Raw genomic sequence first — 19,916 nt, 5'->3', positions numbered from 1 at the left:
ATACTGCATATTATTAGTAGCAATAGCATAGCACTTTTCAGAAAAGTAGAAGTATTAATATGGATACATGCACCACTTAATATGAAATTTGTTTTTCTCCAAAATAATTCATCAAAAATAAGAAAAGAAAGAAAGAAAAACTGAAAATTATTTGAGTGGGATTTGTTTTTGCTTGAAAGGAGTATTATTTAGTGCACGCTCTCTCAAGTTTCCAAACATTATCAACTTTCAAATAAAACAGTGTTTCTTCTATATAGAAAAGATGCTACTTTGGTATTACAAACACATTCAATAGAAAAAAGGGTGTTTAGGCTCTAAGAATGGCAAGGTCTGTCAAAAGGTTGGTTGGTTTGAATTTGCTGTGCACCTTCAAAACTGTTGGAAGATGTCAGACCCTCTTGATTTGGTGCCCCCAAGGCTAGTGCCATGTACTGTACGAGTGCCACCCATAGGCCAAAGTGTTCAATTAACACAAGATATCTCAAAATGTAATGGGCGGATTACCATGAAACTTCTTGGGCACATTCATGCACTCTGGATGATGAAACCTATGGACTAAAACCATTTGACCAAAATGACCCCTTGATATATTATTATGTTTTTTAAGCTTAGCAGCCCAACGAGGCACACAACCAGGTTTCAAGCCCATCAACTGGCAGGGCTCCAAGGAGCAGCTCAACCTCTAGGATCTCCTAGCTGGGCTTGTAGACTACTTAGTTATTTTATACAATCATATGTCATGTGGCACTTATTACATCAAAGGTAACACCTTTGTATGATGTTTTCCTGCAACTCTGAGCCTGCAATCATGGGTGGAGTTCATGGGGTGGCATCGCCCCCCCCCCCCCCCCCCCCCCCCTGGTTGCCAAGGTGGAATAAAAAAAATATGCAATGAAATAAAACTAATTGTGAGAAATAAATCTGAATTCAATTATGTTTTGTTTTACAATAAATTCATTTTAGAGTCATTATTATATTTTGGTAATGACCTGCGACGGAAGTGAGTCAGTCAGTCAGTCAGACAGACAGACAGACACGCAGGTACCAACTCACCTCTGACCTCTTCCGTCTTCCTACCTTTGTAGTCAACTTGGCAAAAGTTTACAACAAACCCGGGCCCCCGGTGCCATCAGTGGAGGTGGATCATGATCTTGGGGAAAAACACGGTTGTCCAAAGCAGCCTATTTTACAGGAATTCCCCATAAAATCTTTGAAGGCCTCCAACAACCCGGGATCCTTGAAATGATTCACCCTTATATGGCACATGGACGTTTGGGAAGTATACCTGTACAAGTATACAACTCCACCAAAAAAGAAAGAATTACAAAAGCTAAACCCCAGCTCAAAGGCCCAGCATTGAATCTTTCAGGAAGGCACATTTTCCCTGAGTTTTAGTTCCTGCAACGACGCTCTGTAATTGTCTGTCTGGCTGTTCTTCAAGGATATTAACTTGGAGTCCTTGGCTGAGTAGGATTTAGCCCGCCAGCAGCTTCTGACCAGCATGCATGAGGCCAGGATGAAAGGGCTGAACATGAGGGACACACTGCTCAGCGTGAAGGCTGCCGTGTAGTTACCTGTCCTGTCCACTAACCAACCTAGAAGAGGGAAGAAGGGTGTGGAGGACAGAGAGGAGATGGAGAGAAGAGAGAGACAGAGGTTAGGGTAAGAATGAACAAATTAAGAAAGAGAAGCAGAAAGAAGTGAGAATTCTCTGACTGTTCTGTCACTGCACCCTCCCTGGCTCCCAAACAACAATGAACAGGCACAAAAAGCAAGGTAATTAAACACTATTAAAGCATAATCAACGCTGCACTATGTAGATTTTTGACTACAGAATCTCTCAAGACAGATTCGGCTAACAGCAGAATCGTGTCCCTCCCCACCACTAAAATCTACTTTTTACATGACAAATATTGGACGTACATAAATGAGAAAATTATAAATGAGAAAATGGCTAAACTTCATTGCGTGGTTGGAAAGTCATTGCCATTTAAATTTCATTTGTATGTTGTACGTTTTCACATTTAAAAGACAAAAACAACAACTATGCAGGACTGACCTATCAAAACCTTACCTGCTATCGGAGGGCTGAGCAAGTAGGGGATGGCATGTAGGAAATAGACCACGCCCAGAGCGGAGGTCAGGTAGGTTGGACCCACCACATCTGAGGTTACCACAGGGATGAGGGCCACGTAGGCCCCGTCGAAGTAGCCATAGAGGACAGAGAAAGGGGCCAGGAGAGAGAAAGAGCAGAGCAGAGGGATGAACAGGCATGCTATTCCCTCCATGCCCACTGCCACCATGTAGCTCACCACCCGATATTTCTGCAGACACCTGATTCAGAGTGAGAGGAATGATGCAGAAGTATGGTTTCAGAGATGGGTTATTTTCTAATGGCAATGATCAAAATGATCAAAATGTGATTGTTCTATTATAGTCAGACAACAACGAAAGACGACAGAATGGAATATAGAAGCCATGTCTGTCATTTGATGCTTTGAGACTGATGAGATGACAAAACTTTCACATTGAGATTATCTTATTTTTATACGTGTAGTAGGTATAAAGTATTTTGCATTGTTGGAGTATAAACACATACACAAATGCATGCTGTCTTGACTTGCTCAATAAAGAAAAACCTTTAATTGCTTGCAATGTTTCTGTCAAGGATGATTGATGCCTGCAGAAGGTCCTTGACCAAAACATTGCAAGCGATTCAACGTTTTTCTTTATTGAGCAAGTGAAGACAATGTTCTTTTTATTAGCAAGACAGTTTTTTAACTACTTAAAGTTAAAGCCTAAAGACTATATACTACTTAGTTAACCACGGCTCTATACTATAGGTCAAAACTCAAAAGGTATCAGCTAAATGCCTAAAATTGTAAATGTAAATTAGCAACTAAAGACGCAATTGATAGCTACATTATAAACTACAGTACAGTATGTACTGTATGTCTGTATATAAGCTCCCCGATTATATGTGTAAACTCAACCCACCACAGGTTTAGACAGTTCTACTATATGGGACCCCCAAGCAGCAGGAGATCCTAATGACCTCAATAATGCATGTTAACAAGCTGCAAGATGATATTACAATTTCCATAGTAAGAAAGGGCTATTATTGTATATAGCATTATCTCTGACCTTAGTCAGTCCTGACCAATGTTCTAGCTGCTATAAGCAATAATATGTCAACATTTAAATGACCTTTTTTTTGGTATTCAGCCAGCAATGGGTAAAACACTCCAAAAATGTGTTGTCTCTGTGACACATCTAGGGGCCGCAATCTGCATTCAAATATTTTCCTATAAGCTTTGCCATTGGTCGATTTGCCTGTCCACTTCCTGATTGTGTTTCTTTTCGACCAATGACAAGATTGTGGCCCCTAGATGTTTCACAGAGACTACATTATTTTTGGGAGCGTTTTACTCATTGCTCAATGCGGTTCACTTGATTTGCTGATACCGGTATGTTTTTGGCCACTTTGTATTCATTTGCTCTGTCTTCTGATTTTGTTTGTCTGAATTCCTTTTTTGTGTTTGACATATTGCTGGAAATGTGTGCTGGTGAATGCCACGCACGCACACACACACACACACACACACACACACACACACACACACACACACACACACACGCGCGAGAACTACAAACACAAACATCTACATACTTCCTGTCTGTGATCCATCCAATGGTGATATTTCCCACAATGCCACTGCCTCCAAAGATAGACATGAGGAAAGCAGCTTGCTGGTACTCTACCCCTACGCTCAGAGCATAAGGAACCAGGTAGACGATTGGAGCACTGCAGCCGTACGCCAGGAACATCAAGGACACCGACAGAAGCAGGAAGTCGGGCATTAGCAGAAAACCAAACTCTTCCATGGACCGTAGACTAAAACAGTTTCTTCTGCACAGAGTTTTTGTGTTCACTGAGGGCACTGGAGGAGCATCCGAGGTTAACTGTTTGACATTGATTAGTTTGTCTTCAGGAACTCTTGTGTCAGATAGCTTAGTGTTGATGTTGTCTGCTTGCATGTTGTTCTCATTCATGCGTATGACGAGTTTCATACCGTCGTGCAAACCACTGTTTCCCAGTTTAGATTCTGAGAGTTTGATCTCCGCTAAAATATTCTCAGTTAGCTTGTTGTTGGTAAAAACCTCATTATCTGCTATCAAAGCCTCTGTTAGCTTTGGATCAGCTAGTTTTATGTTTGATAGCAGGGCCTCCGCTATCTTCGCCTTAACCAGCTGGCTGTGTTTCATCTTCCCGTTAGATACATGAAGCTTTGTGATCCCCGAGTTGTTAGTTTCCGTCCGTTTAGGTTCCGGCTGCTTACAACCAGCATCCAGCGGTGCAGCCATGTAGCCCCCCTTCTCTACGTCTCCAACAGTCTCCTCTTGTTTCCTTAGAATAGAATAGAATAGGTAAAGGTAGTATTCATGTCAAACTTTTGGCAAACGTTTTGAGCAATGTTCTGCAGCAGTATTGTATTGCTGTATACATTGTACTGCTGTATATATTGTACTGTATGTATAAATGTGTGAAACACAGACACAATATATTTTGAGGCTGCCGTTGTTTGTTCTTGGAACCTAGGCTGTGAGATTTACCTTTCTTGTCCTCCAGGACTCGGGGGCCTCATCAGAGCCCCGCAGACACACAGGTTGGAGACGAAACCCCCCAGGATGAGCAGTGCACCCCTCCAGGAGTACTGCTCTATCAGCAGCTGAACGGCAGGGGCCAAAATAAAAGTTCCAATGCCACTCCCTGAGTAGGACATTATGAGAGGAGAACATTTTGAGAAAACATACAAAGCATGGACGGATGTGCGTGTATATATAATTATACAAGAAACAAGAAAATGTCAATAGAAACATATACCTGACATGGCAATGCCATATGCCACAGCTTTCCTCTCACTGAAGTACCTTCCTACCATGGCTATAGCTGGGGTGTAGCACAGGGCAAAGCCCACACCTGTAAATGTTAGACAGACACAATGGTGATTCTAAAGGTGGGGCCCCCTGGTTGCTCAACTGAAGTAAACAGTGTTAGTATTATGTGTACCTGTAAGGACACCCAGGGAAATGTAAAGGTATTCTAGGCTGTTTGCAAATGAGCTGAGGACCAGGCCAGTTGAAGACAAAAGCCCTCCCAGGATCACCGTAGCTCTGCAGGACAGACGGTTTCCAATCATGCTGCCCAGTGGAGCTGGAATCACAGAAAGTATAGATGGTTACTGACTGCAAACAACAACAGTTTCCCTCAACATTCCAAACTTTGTGAGCATCTGTTTTGCAACTGTTTGGTTGGTTTTCACCAGCAAGTGTCACTTAACTGTTGCGCAGCCTAACACACAAAACACACACACACACACACACACACACACACACACACACACACACACACACACACACACACACACACACACACACACACACACACACACACACACACACACACACACACATATTAACTGTATATATGATGATTTTGGGTGTGACAGTACAGTACAGTACAGTACAGTACAGTACAGTACAGTACAGTACAGTACAGTACAGTACAGTACAGTACAGTACAGTACAGTACAGTACAGTACAGTACAGTACAGTAGAGGGACCATCACATGGTAACTCTGTCATTTCTCAACCATTTCGGACACGGAACTTCCGGGGACTCCCCAGGGACCCCCACATAGAGTTGCACCACTCACTTCACACAGGTGTGATTTTATTTTATATATTTTTTTACTTTAAAGACAGCTGTTCCAAATTTACCCTCATAAGATATAATAAACCTGTGTCTTTATACTCTGTTGGGTAACAATACTTTATCCTTGTAAATAGTTAATAGCTCATGAACAAGCTATTAATAAATAGCACCATGTGCGCTAGGACCAGCATGATCATACAATATCTTAATATTGCTGCTATTCTTCATTATTATAATGTTTTCTTTTTTAATTCCTTGTTATTGTTTATATGTTTATTATTACTGTTGCCACAATATGCTGTATGTCCGACGAACCTCAACAGAGGAATTCTACTGTAATATAGGCCTATACCTGTACACAAATCGGAACAATAAAGAAATCTTGAACTTTGATCCATGATGTGTTTGACATGACGCTGTGTAAATTTAAATGGATTTTGGTTAATTTGTGTTATCAAATTGCTCTGAAAGTTATCACAATCATATTGTTCACCACTGTCATCATTATAGTTGTGGTGTTGACTGTTGACTCCACCATCCACTCAAATTATATTTGGATGCACATTTAATGATCGTTATAGTTATCATTCATTTACACACCTAGACTTTATTTATCAATGTTTCCAGGCTGAACCATAGCTCACCCCAGATGCAATAGTTTACACAATATCTTTGTACTTCTTTCTGCTGGAAAGATAATATAACAGTAAAACACTTAACACCTGCCAGCAGATCGTAATACAGTTACATAACATAGAAGTCAGTTAAAGTTATTGTCTATTGATGTGGAATGGCATGTCTTTGAGGGAACACAGGATGGATCATAGTCGAGGCTGTTGGTGATAATATGAGGTGTGAACATACACCTGTATGAATTACAGCACTTTTTACATTAAAAACTATACTGGATTTTGGAAAAGATCAGTGCTTGACAATGTGATCCTGACTAAAATTAATCTATAGCTTCAAATTGTGGTCTCATTCAAAATGAAATGGAACTGTAACACAGTGTCCTACCACAGAGCATGGTGGTACAGTCTACCAGACTGTGGATCCAGGCTGTCGTAGAGTAGTCTCTGTCAAACTGCAGCTGGAACTCCACAAAGAAAATGGACACACATCTAGAAGGATGGCGAGAGAGGGACGGGGTGGGGTTAAGACCTTTATTAATCCCATTGGACATGGGCGGAATTTTTCACAATAAAGTGCCAAGCAGAAAATGGAGATTTTACTCTAAGAAGCCACGCCTTCCATTTCCCCCCAAAACTGTGAGGTGAAATGTTACATTACTATCTCGCGCTAATACGTCTGATCTCTCTTTAAAAGCGTTAATATTCCAAACGAGAAATTAGGACAGTACATCGGCGTTCTGATCAAAACCATGGACAGCTAGATTTGTCGGCCGTAAACGAGGAAGTGAATGGCTGCACGTGCACGCAAAACAGTTCCGGGATGGACGAGTAAGACGTTGCCTAGCAACGGCCGTTGTCAAAAAATGGATTTTAGACATGTCCTGGGCCTCCTACGAGTGTAATTATGAAGACATGTGGACACGTCTTGGGCATCATAAGTGTTAGTTTTATGGGACAAAATTATAAATGAACTAGAAAAAGTGCCCTTCTGGGCACAGGTCTCCACCAGGAGGATATGAGTGTGTGTGATGTTCGGCAAAATGTTTAGGAGTAATATACATGACTACAGAGATCATGTGTACGGATTTGTGTGAGATTTGGATGAAATCTGTGCGACTAACATAAACAATGTGTTTTGCAGAAATCGGCTTCATGGTGGCGCTATAACTGGAAGGGAATGTGGAGGGATGCAGGGAAAATGTTTTTCCATAGCCTCTAGGGATTGCGCATACAAGTTGTATACAGATCGATGCAGTTATAGGTTATAGAACTGGATTGGTTTAGGTCGTACGTCACTGGGAGAAGCTTCACCGTCAGCACCGGTGGCTCAATGTCATCTTCTGCCCCCCTCCCCTATGGGGTGCCCCAGGGCTCAATCCTTGGGCCCATTCTCTTCGTACTTTATTTACTCCCCCTAGGGTCAATTCTACGCAAACATGGCATGTCTTTCCATTTTTATGCTGACGACTCCCAAATCTACCTCCCCATCAAGCGAGACAGTACCACCCTTCCAAGCCAACTCCTGGAATGTCTCGATGACATTAAAGCCTGGATGGCTTTACATTTTTTAAATTTAAATGAGAGCAAAACAGAGATCATCATTTTTAAACCCAGTCTTGCTGCAAATATGTCCGAAGTAGACCTCGGCCCCCTGGCACAATATATTAAACCCACAGTAACCAACCTAGGTGTAAGAATGGACAGTGACTTTTTAATGGACAAACAGGTGAATTTAGTTTTAAAATGTGCTTTTTTCCAGCTCAGGATTTTATCTAAGGTGAAGCCTTTTTTAACCTTTTTAGATTTTGAAAAAGTCATACATGCTTTTATCACTACCCGCCTGGATTACTGCAATGCACTTTATGTTGGGGCTAGCCAGGGCTGCACTTATAGATTGCAACTAGTGCAAAATGCTGCTGCACGCCTTCTGACAGGCACAAGAAGGCGTGACCACATTTCCCCCATTTTAGCTTCACTGCACTGGCTCCCCGTATGTTTCAGGATCAAGTTTAAGATTTTATTGTTTGTTTTTAAATCCCTTCATGGGCTAGCACCTCCTTATATTTCAGACCTTTTAAAATTGTATGTCCCAGAAAGGTCGTTGAGATCAGCAGACAAGCTCCTGCTGGAGGTCCCGAAGTCCAGACTGAGACTTAGGGGAGATCGTGCCTTTTCTGTAGCTGCCCCTAAACTCTGGAATGAACTCCCCCTCTCTGTAAAACTGTCCCCCTCTATCCCTATCTTTAAATCCCGTCTTAAAACACTTTTTTATTCCCAAGATTTTACCCCAGAGTGAGATATTTGTTTTAAGTTTTTGTTTTACTGTTTGTTTCTGTTTTTCTCCACCCTGGTGTATATTTGTATCTCTATAATATGTTTTTGACGATGCTGTGCACTCTTATTGTTTATGTTATGTAAAGCACTTTGGTCAACTCTGTTGTTTTTAAATGTGCTATATAAATAAAGTTTATTTGGAAAAAAATGAGTGGCATATGTCATCGTCGGTCTAGTGGAAATGTGCGTGTATAATTTCATGGAAATTGCACACTGTGTTTGTGATTTGTGGCATTTTGTTCTAAACGGACCAATCATGTGAGCTTTGGAAGCCAATCTTAGCCAATCAGGATGGAAGATGGGAAATGGTGCAGATCCATGTTGATCACATGACTATGGACATAGTGTGTACCGAATTGTGTGATGTATGGTTAAATTGTGTACGAGTAATCTACAGAAATGTGTTTTGCCTAAATCATGGTGGCGCTATAACAGGCCATTGAGTGTGTGTGCAAAGTTTGGCATGGATCGGGCCAACGGTGCCGGAGATTAGCTGGTAACGGACGGACAGAAGGACGGACACACACACGAACACACGGACGGAGTGCATAACATACTCTCTCCCCATGTCTTCGGCCTGGTGGAGACAATTATATAATGACATGGGTGCGGTAATAACTGTTTTGACCAAGTATTTCATGGTCAATTATGTAACAGTAGAAGGTTTAACACTGCTAAGGCTCATGGCATGTACCCAAAGCACATGTTGATGCTCCAAAAGAGGTGCTCAGAGGTGCAGTAACAAGACAGTGGGTTTGATAGCTATAAACATACGATTGTCCAATCACCTGGTAACGGCCCGTGTGCAGATGGTGACAAGGAAGCAGCCAGCTACAATCATCCAGCCCCACCCTCCGTCTGGTGGGGCCACACCCCTCGAGGACCCTCTGTCTCCTTTCGTCTTCTGGTCCATGGTAACTGCCATCACACCGACCAATCACAGGGCAGATCAGCATCAGTAGCTACACCCCTAGATACATAGAAACGTCAGGTCGTCAGGGACTCAATCACTTCCTTCATTCCTGATGTCAGACCAGACAGTCCTTGATAGTAACACCTATAGTAGGTAGCCCTAGGCTGTTACTATCAAGGACTGTCTACCTACTTAGAATGTGCCATGTTCACTAGCTCTATTTCACTCTATTTAGCTGCAGCACATTTAGCTGCAGATGTTTCTGCCACACTGACTTGTCTCTGTTTCACTTTAGTTCCCTGGGAGGTTTGGACATTGATCACTCCCTGCTAGCCTGTTGTTTTACATTTATCAGGGATTAGTGATGGGAACACGATCCAACATTAAATGCATCTCATAGATCATTTATAATATTTTTTCCTTAATGTTGTTCCGTCAAACATGTTGTAGAAATGGCCATTTCACTCTAATGTGTGCCAAAAAGAATCACGTGGGCACACGTCATTATAAATTTGTTTATACCACGATTTTTGCAACCAATTTTTTTCACCCAGTGTCAATAATCAAATGTAATCCTGGGCGCTACACTCCCTCTGCCAACCTGGGGAGAGCAACGGACTGACCTCATGCTTCTTTCTATGCATGAGGAGTCCAAGCCGCTTCTTTTCACCTGACAGGGGGAGTTTCCCTGGTTGGAAGGAACAACCAGTTCCTTTCTGGCCAGGCGAGGCAGTGTAGAGAGAACGGGATTACTGTATGTTTTTTGTGAGGGTACCTACTACCACCTATTTTAGGGAACACAAGGAGAACATGCGAACTCAATCCATATGGTCTCATGCAGTTCAAGTTCAATGGCTATAGCCCCATATTTAGGGCTGTCACAATCATTACAATTTACTTACTTTACATTGCTGATCTACAGTGGATCTGGTATCACCACTATTTAGGACGTTTTTGAATATGTATTAACATTTGTCAACATTAAAAAATATACATATGGCAATTATTCTGACAATTATTCCAAAACTAATTGCGATTAGGCGACTATGGAATTGTGACAGATGACACTGTTGTGTTTCCTCTGTAGTGTCAATAGCCTGAGCCAACGGAGGCCAGACATCAGCCCTCTAAGTAACAATAGAGCATGGCCCTTGGACCATGTGCTATGATAGCACTGGGTAAAGAAAAGACTTGTTGTTGGTGGTGGGAACAAGTGTGTGTGTGTGTGTGTGTGTGTGTGTGTGTGTGTGTGTGTGTGTGTGTGTGCGTGTGTGTGTGTGTGTGTGTGTGTGCGTGCGTGCGTGCGTGCGTGCGCATGTGTGTATGTGTTTGCGCCGCGCATGTGTCTGTGTGTGTGTGTGTGTGTGTGTGAGTGTGTGTGTGTGTGTGTGTGTGTGTGTGTGTGTGTGTGCGTGCTACTACACATGCCTATGCCTATGTGTGTCTGGATCCTATCGCCACAGATACACTATGTACAGAAAGCAAACAATGGCTGGGATTCACCAATCAGCACACAAGAAAGTTCTGGTGAGAGATGTGGCCCCACGTACTAATGACCAAAACATGCACCAGTTGTAAAGTGTTGTGTTTTTCTGTTAATTGATTGAACAGCCGCTGACATGGCATGGCTATTCATTTGTTAATTTTGTCTTTTTAGATGTTACATTATTTTATCCCATACTGTATTTCTCCAATAATTTATCTCCTTGTTCCTGGATTAGTACAGTACAGTGTGGTAGTTATTGCATTAGTCCACCACTGCATGTGCCACAGTTTGTGCCACTGAAAAAGTTCAGGTGGATCACCCCCACCAGGCAAACCAGGCATACTTAATGAACTGGCCACATAAAAACTACATTTAAAAAAATACTGTACACTTTTTTGGAAAAATTCTTCCTCCTTATACAACAATAAGACCTGATGATCATATTTCGGAATGGCCTACCATACCAGGCCTCAGGCCTACCATTGCGTGGCACATCTATGCACGAAATATCTATGTTCTGTGTGCGGCCTAGAGGGCATCTGCGCATGTGTAACACCATACCTCTTACACCATGTGTCCTTTGGGATACCGGGCCATGTTTACACATTGCTGACACAAAAAATGTGAATATAGATGATAATAAAGATGATGTTTGGTTTTGTTCCTTTCATTTATCGAGCAATGAATATATCTGTGGTACCACTGTTTGTTAAATCCACTTTGAGACTCAGGGAGAATGTTTTCTGACAGAGCCTATTAGCCGAAAACAGAGCTAGAGTTTTCCCAGTGGTGGACAAGGGAAATGCCACTGTAATTTCTGCAATCTGGCTATCAACATAAAAAATACTTTTTTTTAAGAGCCTGGACCTCTATCAGCCACCAACCCAGACAAATACTCTATCCCAAACAATCTCTGTTGGCAATACCAGAATGGACAGTGTGGATCATGTCACATAGCCTCCTCCTGTAACATAGCCTCCTATCCAACAAAGCTGACATTGATGATGAAACACACCACTACCTCAGTTGTGTCAGTGGGGAAGTATTTTGAGGACAGCCAACACCAGGCAGTCTTGAGATAAGAAAAGTAAGCCTTGCCGGGCCATGAAGCCCATAGGTAAGGATCTGCAGTTTCTGTATAGTGAGGCAGCTTGATGTACAAGTACACCCCCTGGACATGATGTACAGTACAAGTACACGCCTTGGATATGACGCTAGTATATCCAGTATATAGTATATCCCTAATCCAACCCTTGATGCTGAGTGCCAAGCAGGGAGGTACTGGGTCCCATTTTTCAGAGTCTTTGGTATGACCCGGCTGGGAATCAAACCTTGATCTCCTAGTCCCACGGTGGACAATAATTATAACCACAAGGCCACTGAGCTGGTCAAGATAAGATAAGATAATCCATTATTGATCCCTGCAGGAGGGTCACAGAGTCACAGCAGCAAGAGCAGTGAGAACTAGAAATGCACTCTGTCGAGCTGCCAACTTTCACTTCGCACACAGTTGGCCATGCATGGCCTACTTGTGGGCGAGCAGAGCACACAGCTTATCTTTGACTCTTGTCAACTTACAGTCCAAATGCGTAAATAGAAACGGACACAATCAGCATCCATGGACTTTTTATGGCAATTCCAAGCAAGTTCCCTATATATAACTTTGAAACTAAGTTTGTTACGTCATCCACATATGTCCGTTCTTAGATAAACATACATAGTTTGTCATCAGCAACGCCACCAACACATGGACCCAATCCAATCGGCCGAGGGGCCACCGACATATGCAGAAAGCTGCCAACATACGATCTGATTGGCCGAGCGACGCCACCAAAACACACAAACCCTAATTGGATTGGCCAAGCGACTCCACCAAAGACAATACACAATCCCTGATTAGCCGAGCGTGTCACCAAAAATTCACAACCCCCGATTGGCTGAAGCAGTCACGGCCTATTGGTCTATATGGTCTCCCAACACTGGATATATATCTTATCCAGACTATAAACAATAAATATATATGGGGATGCCCCAGTGGCACATCTGGTAGAGCCCATACCGTTAAGGTGTGTTCAAAGTCAACCTGAGGCCCTTGCTGCATGTCTGTCTGCATCTCTTTCCTGTTCCTCTGCATCTCATTTTTCTACATTCTCTAATTGTGTAGACTTCTTGTAAATTAACTTAAGTAATGCAGATGTTTAACAATAATCTAACTCATGTGGGTCCATTTGGTTTCATTTTACACTCTCAAGAGTTAAAGTTCTATATGGGTCCATGTATGCATGTATGCATATATGCATGTGTGCATGTATGCATGTATGCATGTATGTATGTATGTATGTACCGTATGTATGTATGGTGGTCCCTTATTGGCAGGTGATGGTGACTACGTTTCAAGGTTCGAGTTGGCACCTCGACAAGAGTGCATTTCTAGTTATTATTGTGCCTTTTTAGTTGTTGTTTCCCATTCCTCTCCACTATTTCTATCACAGGCTTAAAAACACAGTACCACATGGTCCTATCACAGCCACATAACACAAATCTTAATATGAATAATTAGATAGATATAAAACAATAAAATGCATTATGTACTGTACACATAATGTACAAAAGTACAATCAAGTTAATCAGTGTACTCATAAAGTTAATCAGTGCAGTCATAAAGAACATAATTTTTTGGCAGAGTTTAAACATTAAAGTGAGAAAGAAGGCCTTGTGAGTCTATTGGCTCACATTTTGACTTGAGTGATCTGTTGCGTAGCTTACGCAGCATGCAATTTATGTGAAATCTTTCACAGACTTTCCTACTAGGCTGAGGAATATATCCGACCCTTTTCACATTGGCCTGTTATAGCGCCACCAACAGTTGGATTTTTGCAAAACACATTTTTTCACAGAAATGGCACCCTTTTCACATTGACCTATTATAGCGCCACCAGGAGGCCACAACCTGACCGGGCACTTTTTCTAGTTATGTTTTTTTTATGGTCTGTCAACATACCGGTACAACGGTATGTACAACCATAAAACTATATTTATTTGTGTACTCTAGTCTAGACAAACACATTGGCTACCGGTATGTTATAAAGTTTAAGTTGCTCCCACTCTCTCTCTCTACCCTCTGTCTCTCTGCACAGTCTGCAGTACCAACACTGAGTATGGATGGATATTTAATGGATATACACAGGCTATCAACAATGAATATAATGGGGGCACCCCGAGCCCATACCATTAACGCTTAGTCCTTGCACAGCTGGCCCGTGTTCGAATCAGACCCTTTGCTGCACATCCTTCTGCATCTCTTTCCTCTTCCCTGTCTCTATCACATACATAAAGGCTTGAAAAGAACACATGGGGAACATAGAACCTGGGGAACATAGGGATGACCCCTTGAAGGGGACACCCTCTCAAAACAATATGTAAGAATCTACATATACCTGCGACTTTACGTATAAAAGATTTAAACCTGACATGGCTGATTGGTGCATTAAAACACAGGAGATGGTACTAGAACAGCCGCTGCCACACATCACAAAATCTAATAAATAAATGAATAGATATAAACAATAAAATACATAATGTACTGTACATCATGTACAAAAGTACAGAGTTAATCAGTAGGCTACACTAATAAAAAATAATCTGTGCAGTCAAAGATCATCAATTAGTGTGAGTGAGTTCATGTTTTGAGTGACTTGTTATGTAATTTAGTTATTATTTAGCTCTGGTCCATAGCGTAGAAGTCCTTAGCGCTATGGACCAGAGCTAGTTATTTTAACTATATATCTATAAAACATGATTGCCCAAAAGGTACCAGTAGATCACAAAGGCTAAAATATTATAAATAAAGATCACAAAACTCCTCATCTTTTTGCCATCTGCCACTTGAATTAAGGTAACTTGATTGATTGACATCAAGAAGGGCCTGTCAGCTCCCTTTACAGCTTCTACAGTATAGGCAAACCCCCACAATGCAATGCTTTGTTTTCAAGAGTGTTGGTCAAACATCAGTAGCATTACAACATTATATTAAACATGTGTGAAGCAAAGAACCCCAAACCCCTACCACGTCCATACAGAATGGGAGGAAGACAATTTCCCCCCACTATTTCACAATCTAAGTGCGTTTGTCTTATGTGTAATGCCTGTGCCGCTATTCCAAAGACCTGCAGATTTAAAAAATGATGGGTAGACAAACTGGTTATTTTAAAAGTAGTCCAAAAAAGTGTGGGCACCCCTGGTCTACTCTAGACAAACAAATAGGTTATTACGTTTTGTAGGTTGTAGGCTACAGGTGCTGTGCTGTGCTCTCTCACTCCCTCTCTGCATGTCTCTGTGTGTGTCTCTCTCTCTCTCTCTCTCTCTCTATTGATTAACCACCACACAACCACATAAATCAGTCAGTGTGAAGGATTTCCCTCCCTAATCTAAATTAAAACACTCCAGCACACAAACGTAAAGTGAGCTCATTCATGATGGAAATAAGCAGCATAGCAGGGACCTGTTTTAGCCAGGAGACCTATCTATTTGCTGATGAATGAATAATTGTATTTGATGATAAAAAAGCACTTCCACACACTGCAACAAAGTGTGTGTGTGCCATTTCCATTGTGGTTCTCTATCGGATCTTTACTGTTGTCTGCAGACTTTCTTTTTGAGTGGTGCATTGCACACTGCTCCAATGACTTTGTATGTCCTATAGGTCTGTATGTCTGTTTAGGGTATGAACTGCAATACCGGTGACCTAAAGTGGCCCTGTTGAGCAGCCTACAGGCCCATTCATACTGAGCACTATAACAAGAAAAGTATAACAACTAACAATAAAAATAAAAATGTACCGTACAGTACAGTAACTATCACAATAAAGGTACAGAACTTTGCACCGCTCATGCATGACAGTGCAGTATGTAGGCCTATTGCACTTAAGACCTTGCTTTAACCACATTAAGGGCCACACATTGGACCTCATTCAACTACTCAACGCAGCGTCCGATTGCGGTGAAACTGTGCGTGCATATTCCCACTAGGCTGAGGAAGAATCAGCCTCATGGTGGCGCTACAACAGGCCAAGCCGTGTCACACACACACACACACACACACACACACACACACACACACACACACACACACACACAAAACATGATTATATTACTCCTAAACATTTTGCCAAACATCACACACAGTACTCCTATCCTCTTGGTGGAGAGCTGTGCCCAGAAGGGCACTTTTTCTAGTTAAGTCTCTATTCCCTGCTCCGAGCTCATATCACCTGCCATAAAACCCTCAACCTCTTCACAATTTTTGATTTTTGATGCCTCACCATGCCGCACCCCTGATGACGGTGGCGACCTCAGCGTCTATGTACTATATTTTAGGTTTAACCTCACGTGCACTGACATTTCAGACGTGCATTTCAGACGTGCATGCAGGCGAGCCGAAAGGAAATGGCTCTCTGATAAGCTACATATCTTTTGGATTACCAGAAAGCTGTCAAAAGAGCAAAAACCGAATATTCTTCCATTTTAGTCTAAAAAAACTGTCACAAACCCCAATTTCTTTTTAATGCATTCGACTCCCTTATAAATCCCCACACTACATCTTCTTTTTTGCCATCATCCACTCTCTGTGAGCGTTTTTTACAATTTTTCCTCAATAAAATCACGACCCTCAGGTCAGCCCATACCTGCATTGCCCATGCCCCTGCTCCATCCCTACGTCATCCACCCCTCGACAAGTTCAATCCAATATCCCTCTCAGCACTATCTGACATAGTTAACCACCTTCGGCCCACAAACTGTCCGTCGGACAGTATCCCCTCTCGGCTCCTCAAGGATGTTTTTAGTTTAGTTGGACCTACGATTTTAACAGCCATTAATGAATGCCTCACGACTGGATGCGTCCCACTTGTTTTTAAACATGCTGTGGGGTCGAGATTAAAAAGAAAAATCTCGACCCCTCTGTTTTAGCCAATTTTAGACCCATATCCCAGCTGCCTTTTCTGTCCAAGGTGCTGGAGAAGGCAGTCTATGCACAACTGCAACCGTTTTTAACCATGCATGGCATCCATGAAAAGTACCAATCCGGTTTCAAACCAGGTCATAGCACCGAAACGGCACTCTTAAGAGTTTTTAATGACCTTCTTTTAACTGTGGATTCTGGCAGCCCAGCAGTCCTGGCCTGACGGCCGCTTTCGACACGGTCGACCACAAGATTTTACTTTCACGCCTCGAACACTGGGTAGGAATCACTGGCACTGCATTAAACTGGTTCCAGTCATATTTAACTGACAGGAGCTTTTCGGTTCAACTTGGTGAATGTTCAAGGCCCCACACACCTGTGGAGTCCCCCAGGGCTCGATCCTGGGTCCGATCCTGTTTTTATTGCGAATCCAGTGAGCACTTACTATGAGACCTAGCAGATCATGTCTGTCTGTCTGTGTGTCTGTCTGTGTGTCTGTCTGTCTGTCTGTCTGTCTGTCTGTCTGTCTGTCTGTCTGTGTGTGTGTGTCTGTCCCGCTATCCAAATATGGAGTGTGTTGCATCAGCAATCACTCAGCTCCATATATGGGCACAAAAGGGGCCAGGTCCACTCAGCTCCATATATGGGCACAAAAGGGGCCAGGTCCACATATACAGTAACAGCGGGACAGACACACAGACAGACAGACAGACAGACATGATCTGCAGGGTCTCAGCTGCGTTCGCTTCCCACGTTTGCGCGTCTTACTGGTTGTATATACTGCCTCTTGGGGACATCATAACCAAACACAACATCTCCTTTCACTGTTTTGCCGACGACATCCAAATATACCTACCCCTCAAGCCAAACAACAACAACACAGATCCACTACAGTTACTGCAGGACTGTCTGGCAGATATTAAATCCTGGATGGCCTCAAATTTTGTCAACCTCAACAATAGCAAGACAGAAATTATCACATTCGCCCTTGATTCTTCCACCCCTTCCGCCGATATTCTAGGTCCCCTCAGTTAATTCACACACTCCTCGGTCAAAAACCCCGGGGTCACTTTTGATTCAGCCTTCAAACTGGACAAACAGGTTAGCTCGGTGGTCAAAACCAGCTTTTTCCACCTTCGGCTCTTAGCCAAGGTTAAACCCTACCTCTCCCATAATGACCTGGAAAGGGTTATAGACGCCTTTATTTCATCCAGACTGGATTACTGTAACTCCCTATATGTCGGTATTGACCAATCATTGCTCAGCCGCTTACAGCTGATCCAAAATGCCGCTGCCCGTCTCCTCACTGGAACTAAGAAGCGAGAGCACATCACTCCAGTCCTAGCCTCGCTCCATTGGCTCCCGGTTCGATTCCGCATTGATTTTAAGATTTAAATGTATGTTTTTAAAATTCAAAATGGGTTAGCACCCTCAACCCTTGCAGACCTTATCTCAAATTACAACCCACCTAGGGCTTTGAGGTCAGCCGACCAGCTCAAACTAGACGTGATAGTGACCAACAAAAGATCCAAGGGTAATAGCCTTCGCGGCGTCTGCCCCCAGACTCTGGAACACTTTGCCCTTTCACATCAGAGCTGCCCCACTTCTTCTCCCTGGCTTTTAATGTCAGTTGAGGTAGCCCTGTTCCCTTCACTAGTGCAATAGACTGCTTTGTTTGCTCCTTTGTATTGTCTGCTTATATTGTATAGTTTAGCTTTCATTTCTTCTAAATGCCTGTTTGTTTTCATGTTTTAAATGGCTGTTTATATTGTACTGCTTTGTTCTTTGCTTCTTTTGAACCTGTACAGCACTTTGATTGACCTGGTCATGTAAAATGTGCTATATAAATAAAGTTGAGTTGAGTTGAGTTAACATGGGGATTTGCCTTAGCTTAATATTTTAATAGCCTAATCATAATAGGCCTATAAGCACAAGGGATCTCATGATTGCTACATGCTGACTGTAACTGGCTGCACTAAACAACTAACAAACTCAATTTTAACCAGAGGGTCAATAATTATGTCAATGTTGTTGTTCTAGATAGACTTCATATCTACTATACATAACTGTTATGTATAGGCTAGATATTAAATATATCTAAAACAGTGACATATTGAATTGACCCACAGATAGGCATATAGCCTACCTGTATTATCCCGCGGGGGGAAATCAGTATGTTATGTCATAACATTCAGAAGGCTATGCCACCCACATAATATCATTAATTGGAATTAGAATTACAGTCTTAATGTGTTGGGCAACTGTTCCTTTTTAAGACGATTCTAAGAAATCTCCTAATTCTAGGGGCCCCATGGTTTGCTGCCTCTAGCTGCCTCTGTTAGCTTCCTCAGACCAGATAAGCTGCTGAAAGAAAAAATAAGGGAAAACGCAGATGATAACAAAATAATGACCGACAAGACACTGGAGACTACCAGACATATGGAGTTAAACAAAACAAATACTACTATTACTACTAGGCCGCATACTACTAAATACTCACATCAGATCAGCTTCCACGGCGCTCGCTGTCCTTCTCCAGCCAGCTCTCAGTTCAACTTTCAAGACGCACGGGATAAAGTTGTTCTGTTGTTGTTGTTGTTATTGTTGACGACGCTGCTGTCCTCACTGGCCCCATCCTCCTCCTTGCTCGCTGTGAGGGGAAGAAAGGGAACTCCACGGAGCTGCCGCTCACGCCACGCAGCCTCCCTCCGGGCACAGAGACTCGGAGTGAGCACTGAGCAGCGAAGTGGAGGAGGAGAGACAGAGAGAAGTGGAAGGATGACGACGAGAGGGTAATGGAGGTGGGCGCGGTTTGCGTATAGACCTACCGTAGTTAAAGAAGCGCACCTGGTGACCCGAGCCTGTTCACACTTCACA

The 19,916-nt window shown here is 42.6% G+C and overlaps 1 protein-coding gene across 1 annotated transcript; it reads right to left on the bottom strand.

Moving 5' to 3' along the window:
* Positions 1-970: 970 nt before the first annotated feature.
* LOC308328839 (monocarboxylate transporter 12-B-like) lies at positions 971-19,744 on the bottom strand. Its single transcript, XM_080782948.1, has 9 exons — positions 19,540-19,744; positions 9,471-9,652; positions 6,734-6,837; positions 5,072-5,215; positions 4,886-4,981; positions 4,615-4,771; positions 3,671-4,408; positions 2,075-2,334; positions 971-1,595 (listed from the first exon to the last, which is right to left on the bottom strand). The coding sequence occupies exons 2-9, from the start codon at positions 9,605-9,607 to the stop codon at positions 1,366-1,368; spliced, it is 1,866 nt and encodes a 621-aa protein (XP_080639074.1). The 5' UTR covers positions 9,608-9,652; positions 19,540-19,744; the 3' UTR covers positions 971-1,365.
* Positions 19,745-19,916: the final 172 nt, after the last annotated feature.

This window comes from Protomyctophum bolini, assembly GCF_963924005.1.
Source record: "Protomyctophum bolini genome assembly, chromosome: 14".
In the NCBI taxonomy this organism is placed as follows: domain Eukaryota; kingdom Metazoa; phylum Chordata; class Actinopteri; order Myctophiformes; family Myctophidae; genus Protomyctophum; species Protomyctophum bolini.
Note: the sequence above shows the minus strand (reverse complement) of the source record. Positions and strands in the feature narration are given on the sequence as shown.

What these genes read in the sequence shown, in the direction of transcription:
- LOC308328839 (XM_080782948.1), bottom strand. Translation starts at nt 9,607, where the DNA reads ATGGCAGTTACCATGGACCAGAAGACGAAAGGAGACAGAGGGTCCTCG. An exon ending in CTGTACCACCATGCTCTGTG is followed by an intron (nt 5,216 to 6,733) that starts GTAGGACACTGT and finishes CTGTGATTCCAG; the next exon opens with CTCCACTGGGCAGCATGATT. An exon ending in ATATGGCATTGCCATGTCAG is followed by an intron (nt 4,772 to 4,885) that starts GTATATGTTTCT and finishes TGTCCTACTCAG; the next exon opens with GGAGTGGCATTGGAACTTTT.